Source organism: Aythya ferina (genome assembly GCF_964211825.1).
Source record: "Aythya ferina genome assembly, chromosome: Z".
NCBI lineage: Eukaryota > Metazoa > Chordata > Aves > Anseriformes > Anatidae > Aythya > Aythya ferina.
The window spans coordinates 30247300-30265984 of NC_140299.1; the positions used below are offsets into that span (position 1 = coordinate 30247300).

Here is an 18685-nt window from a genome sequence, read left to right on the forward strand (position 1 = left end):
TTTACTTTTAAGCCAAGATTAGACTTATTTTTTTTGTCCTTTACAGAAGTAAGATTGCATAAACTGCATAACCAATGGGCTTTGTAGCAAATGCTCAAACAAAGCAGTGTTCACACCAACCGGAACATGAAATGCACTGGTAGAATCCAAGGCAGGCCACAAAAAGGAGCCCACTCCTCGCATGGAGTTCTAATGGTGTCATTGATTTCAGGTATGTGGGGAGTTATGTGAGATATTCCATTATAATCAAATCCATTAATCCATATACCAGAGTCACTTTTAACCAGGTTTCCATCTAGGTCATGAAATCTTCTGCTCATGTGCTGGAAGTAGAAGTAGAAAAAGATGCGCAGAAAGATGCTAAGAGTCTGTGCAGTTTGCAAGTCAAAAGTCATTCTGAAATATCCACCATATCAACCCTTAAAGTCTAATGCATTTTCAGTACTCAATGCATTTTATGTACTCAACACAAATCTAAGCATTTATGAATACAGTTACACAGATAAAACAGAACACCATAAAAACATGTAATTTGAATAGATGTCTGTGCCTGTAAATATTTAGACATCTCCCATTGCATTCACTTCTGTAATGATAATTGCTTATTTAACTCATACTTAAATACACCTAAAAATACCTATTCTTCTGAGAAGACTAGACATGCAAATTAAACAGGGGGAACAGCAGCAATTTGATCAAATCTACAAAAAAAATGTTAGAATTTAAATCAAGCAAACAATAGAGACTACTTCAGGGTTTAAGTTCTTTAAAAACAGTAATAACTAATAAGAAACAAAACAAAGAAAACCAAACAACCAAAGAACCCTCTTGCATGCAGCACAGAATCAATACGATATGCAAGACTCTTCTTACCTGGAGAAAGACTCGCTTAGGCTTTGGGTTAGCCATATCAGAACTGTAAGGAAAGAAGATTCCACTGCAAACGAGAATCAGAGTGACTACAGACACAGCAGTTGAAGTTATTAGCGTCAGTTTTGTACTTTTGACAAGGTAAATGAAGTTAATCTAGAGAACAAAGAGACAGTCCAGTTATAAAACTACAAGACTGAGAAATGAAAGACACTTATGTGTAACTCTAAAATTCACTTCTGGAATTGAACGTGTATTACACATGCTATATGATACAGAAAGACTTCACAACCTCAATATCTAAAACTAGAAGGAAAAAAAGGTGACTACTTTCCAAAACTTTCAAAAAAAAAAAAAATCTTTTTAAAAACATGTGCCAAAAAAAAGTCCTGAAAACTTTGCAGCAAGGGCAGCATAAAAAAAAAAACAACAACATTTTTTTTCTTTTTTTGGAAATGTAGTACATGTTTTGTTCAGCCACATACCACACTCCACCTAAAATGAATACCTGTTCAAATGCTATCATCAATTTTTTGTATTTTACACCAGTTATTACTACACCACGACTGAGCAGATACATTTTTGTAATCCCTGCTTCAATTACTTCTCTCTAACATAAAACATAGGATCCTTCACATTTCCTAGAATTTCCTTGTATTAACACTTGAGATGTTCAACAATACCATTAATTTCAAACAGAAGTATAGAAAAAAAAATTTTTTTTTTCAACTCTAGAGAAAGCTTAGAAGTTTTCAACATCATTTAAAAACTCTACTTACAAAATAGGATGACAGAATCATAGTGATGGCCACAATAAATCCTGCCAACACTACATCTGGTGGAATTTCTGAACCACTTCGTCCCATGATAGGAGTAAACATTTCAAATATAGTCCAACTAAGATACATTATATACAGATAGGGAACAAACATTCCCAGCATGTACAGCACAAGAAACTTAATTGTGGCACCTACAAAACATAAAGCACATAGCATTAATAATATATCCAAACACTGCTGCAAGGCCCAATGTATAATACTAGTCCTCACCCTGAGATGGATAGGAAAAAAGGACCCCATTTTACATAGCAGATGCCAATGTAACTCTTCCAAAACCACTGCAAAACTACTCTTATGTTAAAACAAACAAACAAAAAAAAAAAAAAACAAAAAAACACAGGTTTTCTGCTCTAAACGCTGCAATTATCTCCCCCCCCACAAACTCATACCTTTTTGTCTGAATTCCTTATGGATCATCAGCTTAGTGAGTAATGGAAATGCCACCCACAACATACAAATGAACGCTGAACAAAGGCCTATCTGAGTAATCACAGCCAATGCTATAGTCCAAATCAGCAATGAGGCATCAAAAAACACATCTCCCAGGTTCAGGTCATTCATATTCTGTAACAAAAAAGGGAATCAGTTATTGCCGAGCAGAAATATTTTGTGTATCGTGTTTCTTAAGAACACACACAAAAACTCCGATTTCTTCTATGTAATTGTTACAATTGCTTTGTCCACATAAAACATTTATCATCTCATGACTCTCCCTGCCATAGAGTTAGTCATGACAGTTTTCACTTGTAGGTGCTTTTCTTTTCTTAACCATCTGCTCTGACTTAGCTTGAAGAAGAGATTACACAGAATGGGATGGACAGGAGTGGAGTACAAATTACAATACCAAGAAGATGGCAGGCTAATGGTTCAGGTACATATGCAATAAGGTCTTTTTATAAAAAGCACTGGTATTTGTGAAGCATATCAACAAGTTATGTACTACTTATGCGTGAAAAGAATTACATACACCTCCTGAAATTCTAAACTGCTTTTGCACAGCAGTTGTTAATATACTACTTCTTAAGCAAGTAATGTTATTATTGGATAAACATTACACTGGTGCTTTTATGTGTCACACCACAGCTGTCACTTCAGAAGTCTGCTTTTTTCATACATTATTTGTTTTGAAGAGGACATGTATGGTTGAGTTAATATCAGATATGTTTTAGAAAAAAAATTTAACCCTTAAAAATGTGTTTTTATTTGTTGTCTTTAGTTAAATGCAGTGTTGCACTGTTTGCAGCACAAGACTTGTAACTGTGAATGCTGTTAGCAGCAAGAAGGACTGCTTCACTGAACAGCTATCAGCAAGCACTTAGTTGAGTTTTGGGCTGTGAAAAACGTTGGGCAGTAGGGATAAGAAACTTTTGGGTTACCAAACATATTTCAAAACAAAAAGTTATTACATCACAAGTTCTTGAGCCAGTAACAGAAGACACACTGCTTCATCAACACCTAGGCATTGCCTGTAATACCCAAGTAACAGATTAGCTTCCAAAATTTTTATGCAACACTTCTTAGGGACAATGTAAATTACTGAGGCAGCATAAAGTGTGGAATACTGCACGCTATAGCGCGCCAATAAAATTGAGAGAGGCGCGGTATCTAGTCATCTGATCTGTTCTTCAGACAATCAACAGGTAAGAACTAGATCCAGCACCTGAAACAACTGAATGATTAGGTAAAGTAAGCTCTCCTGTCAGTAAGTACCTTATTCTAGTCTTTTGGAATAGAGGTTATGTCCCATCTATTTTATAAATGGTTCATCTTTAAAAAATAATAATGCTAGTGACCTTTTACTGAAAATTATTCATACACATACTCTATAAAACAAACAACTTCCAGATGAGTAAATAATGGATACACTCAGAACGTACACCAGTCAAGTAAAATATCAGTACTTTTTAAAACTTGAAGTATTTGGATGAAATTGAATTTGACTGACAACTTAGGTTTCTTAAATTCCACCACCCTAGGCTTGTACAAACGGCTGAGAAGGATAAGTAATGGTAAACCGAATGACTAAATACCATCATGCCTAAAACCTGTAAACCTAAAACAGGCTCAAGCAGTTGACTTCTCCCTTTTAAGAGCACCATCTGCCAGATACCTCAAGGCACCACAGAAATACAAAACAATTCAACTATCATCTACGCATTTGGGATTATTATGAACTATAATTATGACATTATTATGCAAGTTACATTGTGTTGGTTAGTCCACACAGAAGAATTCTGCACAAAAAAGATAGATATGCAGTAATCATGACAAATGACAGCAATGAAAAGGTAACATGACAAAATCGAAATCAAACTTTCTAGGGGCCTAAAGTACTTTTATCTATGGCAGAAAAGAATGTGGAACATAAAGAGTTCTCTTTCAGGTCCAGTTGTGGTCAAAACAAGTAACAGATATCAGAATAATCATACAGAATAACCATAGATGGCAGGCTGAAAACTCAAATTTTTTTTTACAAAAGCTCCACTTAGAAAGCTTTACACAGCACAGGTTATTGCATTACAGAATGATAAATTCTGATAGTTGTAAGAAAAAAGCTTTCACGTGAACAATCTGAAAAAAATTTGCTTAGAAGGCAATGAATACTAATGGCCTTACCAAACAAACATGCATAATAATGGGTCAGAATACAACACAGAGCAGGTATCCCAAGTTTCATGACAAAAATTTACATGGTAAATTAGATGAAATAATGAACAAAAATATTAAAAGATTCATTAGAAGTACGAAAATAAACAAACTGTGGGACACTCAATTATACACGTAAATTCAGAAGCAAGAATCTGTTAAGATTCAAAGACCATATAGATGTCAATTCTGTAAGTATCAAGAACACTTGAAGATATCAAAAAAAATAAATTATCCAGCTGTTACTTTGATCTCTTACCAATGAAATTATAGGAGAAAGGGAGAGTGCAGAGAGGAAAAGAAACAATACCTTACATTGTCTTCTACAAGGCTCTTGTCTGTCACCCCTGGCCCCAAGCAGGAATTGCTACAAGTCATTAGCAAGGGCAAAGACTTAAATCAAGGGGCTGTTAACTCTCATTTAACACAGCAATAATCCTTATGTTTAAATGAGATTAAACACTACACTCACCACCCCTCAAAACTGGCAATGAAATTAGGCTTACCTTGTAGTAAAACCTCTTGGCTAGTGTATGCACAAGGATGAGTTTAGCTGCAGCTGCAGTGCCATACAGAAACACAGAAACATAGAAATGGGTATACCAAGAAAGAGACCGTCCAATGAGAGAGACGAACACTGCCACAATAACCACAGTTACTAGTGTGGAGATCCAACTTAACAGTATTAAGCCAAATGCAGTAAAGAATTTCTTCAAGTTATTAATAACTGTGAAGAAGAAGAAAAAAGTTTAATTCAACAGTCATACCTATTATTTTTAAATACTATAATCAATATTAAAACTACCCTCAGCATAACTTCTGTAATGACCACATGAAGTCTGTAGGAGAAGTGCACTCTGCAGATTTCTTTACAGAATGGTCTTTATATCACGTAGCCTACTCCTTTTACAGCCTTCCTCCCTACAGGATTAATTCCCAGACAACTAGTCTATTTCCTAGGTTATCATATTCCTGATAATAAAAATTTGTCTAAGGAATCAGTGAAGAGACTATAAGCTAGAAGGTCTCAACAAATGTCAGAGTTGCTTTTCTTCTAACTTTTTCATATTCTAAAAATGCTTTCTGGATTTTTTTAATTTTTATTTTAATGTGTGCTCCTATGCTTCAAATGAAAATGTGTAACTAGAGGATTTAAGTTGTTTTACACCCTTTATTGAGTATTGATATAATTTTTCCTGTTTGTGTTGTTATGTGCTCCAGCCTATGGCCAGGAGTTCATGAATCGTATTTCTTATGTTCTACCTGTCTTAATAGAACAAAGAGTTTATACAGATGGTAGGTAAACTTTTTTTTTCCCCATATTCAGATCTTTAAAAGATTTAGTTTAAATCTTCATGAATGGATAAAAGATATAGTTGTAATTCATAAATGCTAGACATCTAGGCCTGTCATTTCATCATCATAATGATTCACAACTGAGTTTTCATCTCTTAGAACAAAAGTAATTCCTGTACACCTAAAGTTTATTCCTTAAGTTTATCAAATCAGAGAACCTTCACAGAAGGTTGTGGTTGGAAGGGACTTATGGAGATCATTTGCCATTACCTCCTGAGTACTTCTTGATCTACTAATTGTTATTAAATAATAACGTGATTGATCTCAAAACAAAACACTAGACTTACCTCTGGTTTTGGGCTGGAATACTTTCTTGCCTAAGTAAAGAAAAGCAATTGCTGCTATTATGCAATTCATGATGGTGCCAACACGAGCAGGGTAAGCCAGGACAAATAAGCCAAGTACATCAAAAAATACAACATTTCCATGTCTATACTCAAAAGATTTGGCCAGTTTATCTGATGTTGCAAGGTATTTTAGGACAGCTAGAATATTGTCACCTATTAAAAAAAGCAGATACACAACATAACTGTATCAGGGTTGATGAATTAGTACATAGCATTCTTCTATGTACTTAAAAAAAAAAACAATGTATTGAATTATCCAAAACATGAGAAATGAACATGCAACTGATTATTCTAAATATCTATTTGATCATTAGCAGTGCAAAGTATTTTCAGAAGGTAATCTACACAGTTCTCCCTAAAGTAAGTACACTTGGAAAGCTTCATATATTTAAATACTACATCAATGAAGGGAGAAAGCGTATCTTCAGAATCAGATAATCATGGAATGGTTTGGAATGGAAGGGACCTTAAGGATCACCCAGTTCCAACCCCCTGCCATGGGCAGGGACACGTCCCACCAGACCAGGTTGCCCAAAGCTCCATCCAGCCTGGCCTGGAACACCTCCAGGGATGGGACATCCACTGCTTCTCTGGGCAGCCTGTGCCAGTGCCTCACCACCCTCACAGTAAAGAGTTTCTTCTAAATGTTTAATCTAAATCTTCCGTCTTTCCGTTTAAAACCATTACTCACAGTACTATCACTACACTCCCTGACAAAGAGTCCCTCCCCAGCTTTCCTGTACCCTTTTCCAGTACCCTTTAGGCGCTGGAAGACTGCTACAAGGTCTCTCCAGAGACCTCTCTTCTGCATGCTGAACAACCCCAACTCCCTCAGCCTGTCTTCACATGAGCAGTGCTCCAGCCCTTTGATCAACCTCATGGCCCTCCTCTGGACTTGTTCTAACAGGTCCATGTCCTCCTTGTGCTGGGGGCCCCAGAGCTGAATGCAGGACTCCAGGTGGGGTCTCACAAGAGCAGAACAGAAGGGGGACAATCACCTCCCTTGACCTGCTGGTCACACTGCTTTTGGTGCAGCCCAACATACGGTTGGCTTTCTGGGCTGCCAGTGCACACGGACAGCGCATGTTGAGCTTCTCTTTAATCAACACCCCCAGGTCCTTCTCCTTAGGGCTGCTCCCAATCCATTCTCTGCCCATCCTGTATTTGTGCTTAGAATTATCCCAGCCCAAATGCGGGCCCTTGCACTTGGCCTTGTTGAACCTTATGAAGTTTGCACAGGCCCACCTCTCAGGCCTGTCCAGGTCCCTCTGGATGCCATCCCTTCCCTCCAGTGTGCCAACTGCACAACACAGCTTGGTGTGATCAGCAAGCCTGCTGAGGGTGCACTCGATCCCATTGTACATGTCACCGAAGACGTTAAATAGTGCCAGTCCCACTACTGACCCCTGAGGAACACCACTCTTTATGGATTTCCACTTGGACATTGAGCCATTGACCACAAGTCTTTGACTGTGACCATCCAGACAACTCCTTACCCACCCAATGGGTAAGGTCCGTCCATAAAAACCATGTTTGTCCAATTCAGAAACAAGGATATTATGTGGGACAGTGTCAAATGCTTTGCACAAGTCCAGGTAGATGATGTCAGTTGCTCTTCTCCTATCCACCAGTGCTGTAACCCTACTGGAGAAGGCCACCAGATTTGTCAGTCACAATCTGCGCTTAGTGAAGACATGTTGGCTGTCAACAATCACCTCCTTGTTTACCATGTGCCTTAGCACAGTTTCCAGAAGGATCATCTCCATGATCTTGCCAGGTACAGAGGTGAGGCCTGTAGTTCCCCGAGTGTTCCTTTTTTCCCTTTTTAAAAATGGGGGCTATCTTTCCACTCTTCCAGTCAGTGGGAACTTCGCCAGAATGCCATGACTTCTGAAGTCTGATGGATAGAAGCTTAGCAACTAAATCAGCCAGTTCAGGACACATGGATGCACCTCATCAGGTCCCATGGACTTGTGCACCTTTGTGTTCTTTAGATGGTCTTGAACCCAATTTCCTACAGCAGGTGTTTCATCACTTTTACAGTCCCTGCCTTCGCCTTCTGGGGCCCAAGGCAAGTCTTCACTCCCGCCAGTGAAGACTGAGGCAAAAAAGTCATTGAGTACCTCAGCCTTCTCCATATCCTGTGTAACCAGGTCTCCCTTTTCGTTCCAAAGAGGGGCCACAATTTCCCTAGTCTTCCTTTTATCAGTGATGTACCTATAGAAGCCTTTTTCTTGTTGCCCTTGATGTCCCTAAATAAGTTCAATTCTAAAAGTGCTTTGGCTTTCCTAACTTGATCCCTGGCTGCTCAGACAATGTCTCTTTCAGCCCATAAGCAGTAGACTTCAGGCCTTACCAAAAGAGGAGTTTCATTTTCTGTTTACCTTCTTGCTCTTGTCCCTGCACCCAGTAGCTAACTCCATGTTTCACTATGAATTACCTGCCTTCTTTTTCCTCGATGACAGTAATGTAAGGAAACAAGGAAGTTCTTTTCTTTTGTACAGGTACAAACCACCTTCCTGTCTCTCATAATACAGCCAAAACCACATGTTTGTTTTGCTTTAAGCTGTGAAATGTTTACCAAGAAATGGTCTCCCTAACCACTATGAGCACTAAAATCATCTTTCCAACAGAAATTTAGAGGAAAGTGTTATTTTTTATCTTACAGTTGTGTTGGTGCAAATAAACATTTAAAGCTCTTACTGATGCTGGACCCCTCAGTGGACTTCTATTAGCTTACAGAAGACAGTGGTCCAAAACCTGGAGCTGCTTAGGATTGTGCTAGTTTTTCTGAGAAACTAGAAGTCTTACTGTAATTTTCTTTACTGAAATCTGTGAAATAACCTACTACACATCCAATCTGTTAGTAGAAAATCGATGTTATTCGCCAACAATCCACAGCCTACATACTGCTATGTTAGGTCAATTGAGACTTATTCTAAATGAAAAATCTCTACTGGCAAGTTGATCTCTATGCTATCTACTTAACCATAATCCTCTCATGACAATCATTAATCAATAAGGGGAATTACCAAGAGAAAAGGAATGACAAATGCTGAACAATCAGGTATCAATGAATGTAAATTACTCAAACGGCTAGATTACCTTAATTAGATTCTAAAATTACTTTCAAATCAACATCACTGGATGGTGACAAAGTTTTCTTTTCAGAGCTCCTCAAACATATTCCCTATGTATTTTAAAGGCATGTGTTCAGTTAACATTGTTTTTTTTACCAAGATGGTCAAGTAGTTCTTAACATTATAAATTTATTGAGATAGTAGCCTTACATCAAAATGAAGACACAACAATGTAGTCCTACTTTAAGACTTAGTAGCTATTACTGAATTTTTGATAGTAACAAGTAAGTCAGTAAGTTATTGAAATCTTAGAAATACCAACCTGCTCTCTGAATCGAATCTGTTAAAATTCTGTCTGATGTGTCATACTTTGTATGATAAATATAGCCATTTTCAATAAAAGCCAGGTCTATTCCTACAGAAAGAGGAAAAGCAAGAGAAATTATGTAAACCTAAAAACACAAAGCAAGTGTGAAACCTCAGATAAATTTCATGTAAAACACTGGTCTACTTTGTAACACATGTACTTTCCTCAGAAATCAGCCTGCTTTATGGAAGACTAACCAGAACTCCACCTGCTTTTAAAAAAAAAAAGCAAATTAAAATGAAAATGTGTCCTTACTAACTTATTGATTACATAACATCTGTACAGAAATGTATGTCTCTTTACTGGTGAAACACATGGAAATTCTTAGCCATGTCAACTTCAGAAGAAACAACATGTTTGTTTTCCAAATATTTACCATTAAAACATCAGTAGAGTTCCACTGTGAAAAAAGCAGTACTGTAGAACACTTTCTCTAAATGCCAGCTGTATTCTTTTTACTATGGATTTGTAAACAGATTTTTAGATGGCCAGTCCAAAAGTTCTATAGATGCCCAAATAATTTGTAAAGATAAAAAAGTTATTTATTCAGCATATCCAAAGCGTGCATACACTCAGTTGCATATGCAAAAAGCTCCTGTCAGCAATCTGACTCCTCAAGATTTTGCAGAGGTTTAACAAATCAATTCTACCAGTGGACAAAGTGGAACAAATTACTTCTCTAGCTCAATTATTTTTATGAGTTTAGAAAAAGCCAAGGTTAGGGAGAATTCATTTACCATTTATGAACCAGGTACAATTCCAAACAAATAACAGAACAAATTGTAGAAAGACAGCTATTTTATGTTCTGTGGTACATTTCTAGCCTGAAAAGTTTAGAATAAGTTTTTCTCTGAAAACCAGTTCAGAAAGATCACTTTTCTTGGAAGTAATTCCAGTGGCAACTCACGCCAGATAGTGAGGAACATTTACTTTTTTTTTTTTTGAATTACGTTTGTTCAGATATCATTTTTTGTTCCGCATTTTTTTCCACTGAAAATTCTCTACAGGATGGATAAGAATCTATAAACCACACTGCAAAACCAAAAAACTTTCCTTCACTGTCTTGTGCTTAATTACACCCTGGCCTTCCACTCACTCCTTCCCCCCCAAATAATGAAAATTTATTACTTACTAAGTCACTGTCTTAAAAAAAGCTGCTTTTAGTTTATTCATTTTTTTTTTTTCATTAGTTATTTAATTCCTGGAAGCAAGTTATTTGCACCATTACTAAAGTGTTTAAAAACAAAGTATTTAAGTGTACTGCTATTTCCTGGAGCATTTCCCTAATTTTTAGACTGATTTTCTACCATGTAGTTTCTTTCTGGAAAACAGCAGTCTCCAAAAACATTCTTAAAAACTACATGACACAGGAATGCCGAATGCTATTGCCTTAGGAAAAAGACAGGAAAATTTTCTCCCAGACTACAACCCAAACCGAAGTTGAGGACCTTTACATAGTGAACAACAGAACAGTCTACTTGTTATATACTTAGATAAATGGACATGCCTTCTGATACCATACCTGGAACATTACCAAAGTCCCTGTAGATCCGGAAGTCTGTATCTGCTGGGATAATACCACTCTGAAAGATTTCCTGTGCCACTACAGAGGCAAAGGGATGTTTGGCTGCACATACATATGCCTGTACCAACCACGGATTTTCAGGTCCTAATAAAAGATGAGCAGAAAGCTCAGAACAATTATTTTTTGAACTTCTATTAAGATAACTTTATTGTAACAACAACAAAAACAATACATAGGAACTCCCTAAAGTTGTAATGCTGTTGCCCCACAAGGTATACTAAGTTCATTAGTGTCAGCTGAAGCACTCACATACCTGAGATATTTAGTCACACTTTGAGGGGAAAATCATGAATGCCTTGGGTGTTCAATGGCAAGGTAGATACACCATCTACCAAAGACCAAGCAGAAACCACAACCTTCAGCAGAATTTCCAATTTATCATCAAAATTGGATGATAAATCCAATTAAACACAACATTCTTTATCACAGATAAAAATTCTTTACTGAACAGTCTCTCCATCAAAGCATTCAATGCAAGTAAAAAATTAAGCAGCCGCAGTAGTAGAAGGAAATCTGTAGTCCAACTAGGATGGAGCAGAAGTATAACAGCAGTGTATGTGATAAGTTTTGCTGCTCTCCAAGCAGCAGATGGAGTTCTAATGCCAACATCTCTCTGCAAAGATTTTGGAAGAGTTATGTGAAAATTAAAAAAGCATATGAAAGTATTAGTATGTAAGAGATAAGAGATATAGAAATCTTTTTTCCTTACTATCTTGACGTAGGAAAGAAATACAATTTCCTTAGTTCTGTTCTACACAGGTTTCCCATCTCTAAGGGAACTTCTGTTGCAGTGCTTTACCCTACATGCATCTAAAGATGCAGAGCAACTTACTTGCTACAGAGGGTTGATAAAGGGCATAGCAGTTCTCTTATCTTTTGTTTGTGAGCGACTTTCAATACTCTTTCAAGTCTACATTATCTCATGATCAAATTATCCCAGTGTAGAAACTGGACACAATACGTGCTCCTACCTGTTTGAAAAACAAGTTCTTTTCCTCCTACACCTGCTGCCTCCAGGTTAATAAAAGCTCTAATTGACTTGGCCCACTCATGTTGTGTAATGAAGCCGTGACTAGCCTTGATGAAAAACAAAGAAAATACAGGTCAAATCTCTTCCATACCAACCTAAGTGTTATTTTCCATCATGTATGATTATAACTCAAGGTTAAACAAGGCAGCCAGATCACTCACAACACAAACAAAACAGAACATCAAAGTATTCTAATTAAATTAACATAGACAACAATCTTAATCTATTTTTCACTTTTACAGCAAATATATTTTTCTCAGAATGTTAACACTGGCATTAACTAATATATCAACAGATTAAATAAACACTGTACTTGTAGTTACTCTTTCTTTTGACAGAGTCTTAATTCACAGCTTTGATACACATTTTATAATTCTGGCATATTCTTACCTGCAAAATATTTTCTTCTGCTCCATTAAACAGGAATATGACAGCATGCTGCAAGGGTTCTGATGATTTTGAGAGAGTGTAAAGTATTTCAAGCATCACTGAGCAGCTAACAGCATCATCACTGGCACCTAAAAACAACCAGCAGAACAGCATGGTTTACAACAAATGCACAGAATTGCAACTAACACCTGAGAAGACAAAAAGACTTTGTGTCCTCTCAATCATTTAATCTAACCATGGCATGATTGTGTCAAACTTTAGTCTATTTTCTGCTACAGCTTGTACCTGGTATTTATGCTAGTTAGAAGCAACAGCGGAAGAAAACTAATGTTCAAAAGTTGAACAAGTGATGTACAGAGTATCAAATCCAGTACTACTCTTCACAAGATCTAGGCTAACTAAGTACTAAACAGAAAAATAGATAATGATCACTTTGCTTAAGATCAATATGAATAAACAAGGACATAAATTTCACTTACAGCATACTCAAATTACAAAAAGCGAATTTTCATTAAGCTGAATATTATTTTGTAAATGTAAAAAATGAAACCACACTACTCACGCTAAGGAATTCTATGCTGCTACAATGCAGTTTAGTAACTGGACAAATCCTCCAAGTAATGTACAGCCAAGATCACAAATTAAAGCATACATCAGAATTCACATCTTTAAAACATTCATCAAGTGAAAGTATACATTGCAATGCAGTAGTTTCATGATTGGATGCTGTCTACCACCTTTCTGGTTTCTTTGCAGAAAGACCTTTTTTGCTTTAACCTCAGTGGTCTGTTCACATTCCTCATCCAACACTACCCTACACCTGCACCCAATTCCTCACACCTCCTCCAACACACCGCCCACCAGTTTTTCATCTTGATTAAGTACCCATCTTTTAGCCCTTGCCCCATTTCCCTCACTCTAGTGCAAGCCATAGCATCTCCCTACCCGACTCCAATTAATCAAACCTGGGAGCAAACAGAGAATTTTAACATCATTCCTGTTGGCCTGGGCTGTATAGATAATGCCAGTTTGCACTGAGATGATGACTATGGTTTGTTCAGCATTATTTGCCACAGTATGTATCAGCATGATATTAGGGAAGGCTCATTAGCTGCTGAAACTGTTTAAGGTATATATAAAACAAGTATATTTTCTGGAGCTCATAACCTGGAAAAAGACATGCTTGCCCCTTCTAAAAAAATAGGTGAGTATTATTGATATAAACAAAAACCTCAGTCAAAATTTTATTGTATATACATACTTTAGAATAAACAAACACATATACAAAGAAAATGTTTCCAATGCACTGGTTAGTTCATCTAGTTCTCAGAATACTTCACTCTGCCAAAGGCTTTCCAAAAAGCTCCAAAAACATATCAAATTTAAACTCCTCATTATATTGCTCCTGAAGTTTATCCATAGCCTACTCTTAGCCTCACCAAATTCTTTTTATCTAACTTGTACCTTGATGAGAATTCAACAAGGAAGTGATAAGCCCTGCTGAAAAGTAATCACTTGTCTATCTTACTGTGAAGCTAGGAAAAGTAAAGGACTTACTGGTTTCAAAATGCACACACACACACCAGATTGAAGCAGCCACAGTCACACTTAAAACAGATTTTATGGCAAATATCAGTAATATAAGAAAACCATGCCATAAGCCACATCTATACCAATACTTGCAAGGGTATTTCCACCTCCAAGTTTAATCGAGAAGAATCAAATAATACTAATTTCCATGTAGATGGCCTATCAGAACAAGAGAAATATGTTAGGAGCTTATAGTTCACATGTTTCCTTCACAAGCTTTTTTCCTCACCTGCTTCTTTAGTTAAAAAGAGACTAAACATCGAAGCTCAGACAGTTTACTGAGCTATCTTTACTCTTTTTTTGTTTGTTTGTTGTTTAAACTGTTTCCCTAATACTGCACTGTGCTGTACTATTAGCAAAAGTGAGATGTACTTGCCTTGCTTTCCAGGAAATGATACACAGGAATGTTAGTGGCAACAACGATAACTTTAAATGTCTGAATACCAAAATACTTGGTAACGCTTTAAAATGATTGAGGGATACATTTGTGAATAGCCCAAACTAATGTAAGGGTGTGAATACTAACACCCAAAGGAAACAAATAAAAAACTTTATACAGACTTGATATCTTTTCCATCAGCACACAATTGGGCTCATGGGCCATTAATCATGCCAGGAAAGCACATCTACAAGCATCAACATCAGATTATCTATTTCTATCTGATTCGTCATGTATACTACTCATTGAAGTATACAAGAGTCATACTGATTTGGGTTAAACGAAACGTTTTCAGTAATTTAAAAAAAAAAAAAAACTGTAAGCAAAGAACTTACAGAAATACAGGAGAATAGAAAACAAAAGGTTCTTTCTTATACTATATAGAAGTTTTACTACAGGAAAATGAAATAGCATTTCCTCACTGCTGTTGTAAAGCGCTGCTTTTGGTTGAGGGCAAGCATACAGGTTGATTTCTATCTCCTCCACATATTCTGTACAACCCTATACTATAGGAATCATTATTTTTCTGGCATTCCTGTGAAAGGCTGGTGAAATATTTCACTGCCTGAATGAAAGTTATTGATGGATATATAACCCTGTAGAACAACCCAAAGAAACAGGCATGCCGCTTACACAAGACATCAGTCGAAAAACAATTCTCATTCATCATTACATTATACTTGTGAAGTATTCTTTAAGTCTAGGCAGTCATGTTTAGAACATAAGTGAAGTAATTACAATCAACACAGTTCCTAAATCACAGTGAATGTGTAACAATCACACAGTTATTATACTTAATTGGAACTCCATCTTGCCTAAACATGACCAGAGGAGAAAAAGAAGTCTTCTTCTAACACTACTTGTTAACAGAAAAAAGGCGCAAAGAGTATAGCAAATGTTTTGTTTCTCTAACACTCAACTCATTAATTCTCACATCTCATCATTCATAGTGATTACTTCTGTGTGCTAAAGACCGAAGAGGTTGCCTTCCGAAATAAAAATACAGTGCAGGCTGTAAATAAAAAATCTTAAGTAAAAACAGCACTGTCAGTGACTGAAACCTATACATATTTTTCGGCTGCAATAATTAACATATATTTGTGGCTACGAGTTATAGCAAATGTTTTTGTGTGGTTTCCAGTTTCCTGGCAATATTAAACCATGTATTTGCCAAGCTGTTTACACCCATGTTGCAATAATTCTTTAACATGATTAGATTTATAAAAATGCAGTAGGACAAGAATGAGAAAACACAACAGTGAAAGTAGCAGTGAGAGACATACATATTAACTTAACTTTTGATCACTGCAATTATTTTTTTAGTCAGAAGCTAGGAATGCAGAAACTGTATAGCATAAGGGTACAAAAATAAAAATTTGAGATAAGTGTGATACCAGCTGACACAGGAAAAAGGAGAATAAAATAGATTGGTTTGTGGGGGAGGGAACAGCCCCCAGCATGAAGCATCCTGTTTAAGGAAAGCCAGGTTTAAATCAGTACAGAAGTATGGAAAGACCTGAACAACTGGTATCAGGAGCACATGCCTAGGAAATGAACTATATTAAAAAAAAAAAAAAAAAGGTGGATTCAACCTAACTTCCTAGAAACCCACACATAACATCTATGATTTGCTGTCTACCAGAAAACAAAAGTTAAAATCTGAAACACTGAAACATGCTGACTTTTAACAGGACCAACCTGCCACTCTAAGTACTGAATCTTACTGAAATCAAGCACAGAGTAATTGACACACAGAGTGTCCTGGTATGTGGCTATGACAGCACTTGGTATGAGACAACAGTGAGCCAAGCTCAGTGGCTCATGTAACGCAGAGGAATGGAGGAGCATGTGGACCTACCTGGGGTATTTGGTACGGAATCAAAGTGACAATTGGATAAGACTGCATGCTCAGCTCCATTTCGGGGTTCCAGCTTCACTACCACATTGGTTATGTTTGCGTAGTAACTAGTAAAGCCTCCCAAAAAGTCAATGCTGAAGGAGCCTGTCGGCCTCTGTACGTCTACAGATATCTTGTGAGCATCTGTGCTTTCAGTTTCTATTGCCCTGATTTGTTCTAGGAGGTAGTTAACTGCAAGAACTTCATTCGCTGGACTTCCAACCGTCCTGGGCCCAATCGCTGTTATGTTGTCGAGATATCCCCTGCAGGAGAGACAGCACACGTTCAGCGCCCGCACGCTTGATATTTCACGCACAACCCACCGAAAGCTTTACACCTCCCTGCCCATCTCCAAGGCTCACTCCGAACAGAAACCGACCCACACGCGAGCAAGAACCCCTGGCACGGTCCGGGGGGGCTGTCCCGGCCGGTACCTGGCGCGGTGCGCGCTGAAGTGCGGGTGCCCGCCGCGCTGCGGGCGGCTCAGCAGGTGCCGGTGCGCGACGTGCGCCAGGCCGCGCAGCGCCAGCAGGTACAGCAGCACCACCGCCGCCGCCCGCCGCTCCGACAGCGCCTGCGGCCGCCGCCGCGACCCGTCCCGAGCCTTCCCCGCGGCGCAGTCGCCGTCGCCGTCCTGTCGCGGCGGTGCCGCCGGGCGCCGGGCGCGATCGCGCTCCCCGCCGCCACCGCCGGCCGCGCGCAGCCGCCGCACCGCCGCCGCCGCGCTCCGCTCCATGGCCCCGCGCGCCCGCTGCGCTACGGGGGAGGCCGAGGCTCAAAAAAGAGCGGCGACACCGCCACGCCCGCCCCGCTCCCGCTCCCGCTCCCGCTCCGGCCCGACCCGCGCCGCGCCGGGGGGGGTGGCCGGGACGCGGAGCCACGGGGCGGGCTCATGGGGGGGCGGGGCACGCGGCACCCACCCCCTCCCCGCGGGGCGGGGTGGAGGCTGCCGGGCGGCGCCGGGCCGTTGCGGCCGTTGCGGCCGTTGCGGCCGTTGGGGCCGTTGGGGCCGTTGAGGCCGTTATGCCGGCAACGGGCGGCGCGCGCCGGCGTCTGACGGGGGGGTGCCTGTCCCGTCGCTGTCCCAGGCGGGGGTGGAGGCGGAACTGCGGGAGTCTTGGCGTTAAAAGCGTTAAAAACAGAATCACAGAATTGTCTAGGTTGGAAGTGACCTCAAGATCATCGAGTCCAACCTCTACCTAACGCTAACAGTCCCCACTAAACCATATCCCTAAGCTCTACATCTAAACGTCTTTTAAAGACCTCCAGGGATGGTGACTCCACCATTTCCCTGGGCAGCCTGTTCCAATGCCTCACAACCCTTTCAGTAAAGAAGTTCTTCCTAACATCTAACCTAAAACTTCCCTGGCGCAACTTAAGCCCATTCCCCCTCATCCTGTCACCAGGCACGTGGGAGAACAGACCAACCCCCACCTCGCTACAGCCTCCCTTGAGGTACCTATAGAGAGCGATAAGGTCGCCCCTGAGCCTCCTCTTCTCCAGGCTGAACAAGCCCAGCTCCCTCAGCCGCTCCTCGTAGGACTTGTTCTCCATCAAGCAATAAAAACATCACAGCAATAAAAAACATTAAACCGATAAAAGCATTAAATCAGTGAAAAACATCCAATCAGTGAAAAAAAAAAAAAAAAAAAAAAAAAACACCAAATCAGTCAAAGCACTACGAGCAGCACACACGGGAAGGACGGCGGCTGGGGCGCGGGGCGAGGCGCTCACGGACGCGGGCTCGGTCCCCTCAGGAGCCGGGGAGGGCGGGCGGCGCCCAGCCTTGCCGCGCTCCGGGGCGAGGAGTGGCGGGCGGAGGGGCGGCTTGTTTCAGCCATGGCCTCGTAGCCCCTCGCCCGGCTGGCCCTGAGGGGGGAGAGGTGTCCCTGGTGCTGTGCGGGGCGCTCAGGCAGCGGAGCGCGGCTGCCCGGGTGCACCCAGCGTTACGGATAAACTCAGCACTGCTGCCCGGAGGGAGCTGCCCAGCAGCAATCGGGATACCCTTCGGGACAAAAAAAAAAAAAAAAAAAAAAAAAAAAAAAAAAGTCTGAAGGAGTGGTGCCTTAAAATGTGATGACTATGCTCTTTGCCGTCTTCAGGTGCTTTTGTAAATTTCCAAATTCTGGTTCACTGAGTTTTCTCCTTCGCTTCATTTCAGATTCATCAAGGACAAAGTTATGGCTCACAACCCTAGGTTGTGTTACTACATTTGAGACCCAGTAACACAGTTCTGGGCCGAGAGGTTT

General features: G+C 39.7%; 1 protein-coding gene across 6 annotated transcripts in view; it reads right to left on the minus strand.

Moving 5' to 3' along the window:
* The window catches only part of ERMP1 (endoplasmic reticulum metallopeptidase 1), a 43712-nt gene extending 26442 nt beyond the window's left edge, over positions 1-17270 (minus strand). For 4 of the 6 annotated variants that reach the window (XR_014687236.1, XR_014687237.1, XM_084504312.1 and 1 more), the window contains exons 1-12: positions 16871-17269; positions 16398-16699; positions 12511-12638; positions 12062-12167; positions 11028-11174; positions 9461-9553; positions 5999-6211; positions 4862-5082; positions 2099-2273; positions 1650-1840; positions 874-1026; positions 121-323 (exon numbers count right to left, since the gene is read on the minus strand). Coding sequence is in view for 3 of the 6 variants with exons in the window: in XM_084504312.1 (XP_084360438.1) it covers positions 121-323; positions 874-1026; positions 1650-1840; positions 2099-2273; positions 4862-5082; positions 5999-6211; positions 9461-9553; positions 11028-11174; positions 12062-12167; positions 12511-12638; positions 16398-16699; positions 16871-17172 (2234 nt within the window). In the remaining 3 variants the exon portion in view is untranslated. Of the gene's footprint in view, positions 1-120; positions 324-873; positions 1027-1649; positions 1841-2098; positions 2274-4861; positions 5083-5998; positions 6212-9460; positions 9554-11027; positions 11175-12061; positions 12168-12510; positions 12639-16397; positions 16700-16870 lie in introns of all 6 variants that reach the window. The other 2 variants (XR_014687238.1, XM_084504313.1) reach the window with 1 other exon arrangement.
* Between the last annotated feature and the right edge of the window lie 1415 nt (positions 17271-18685).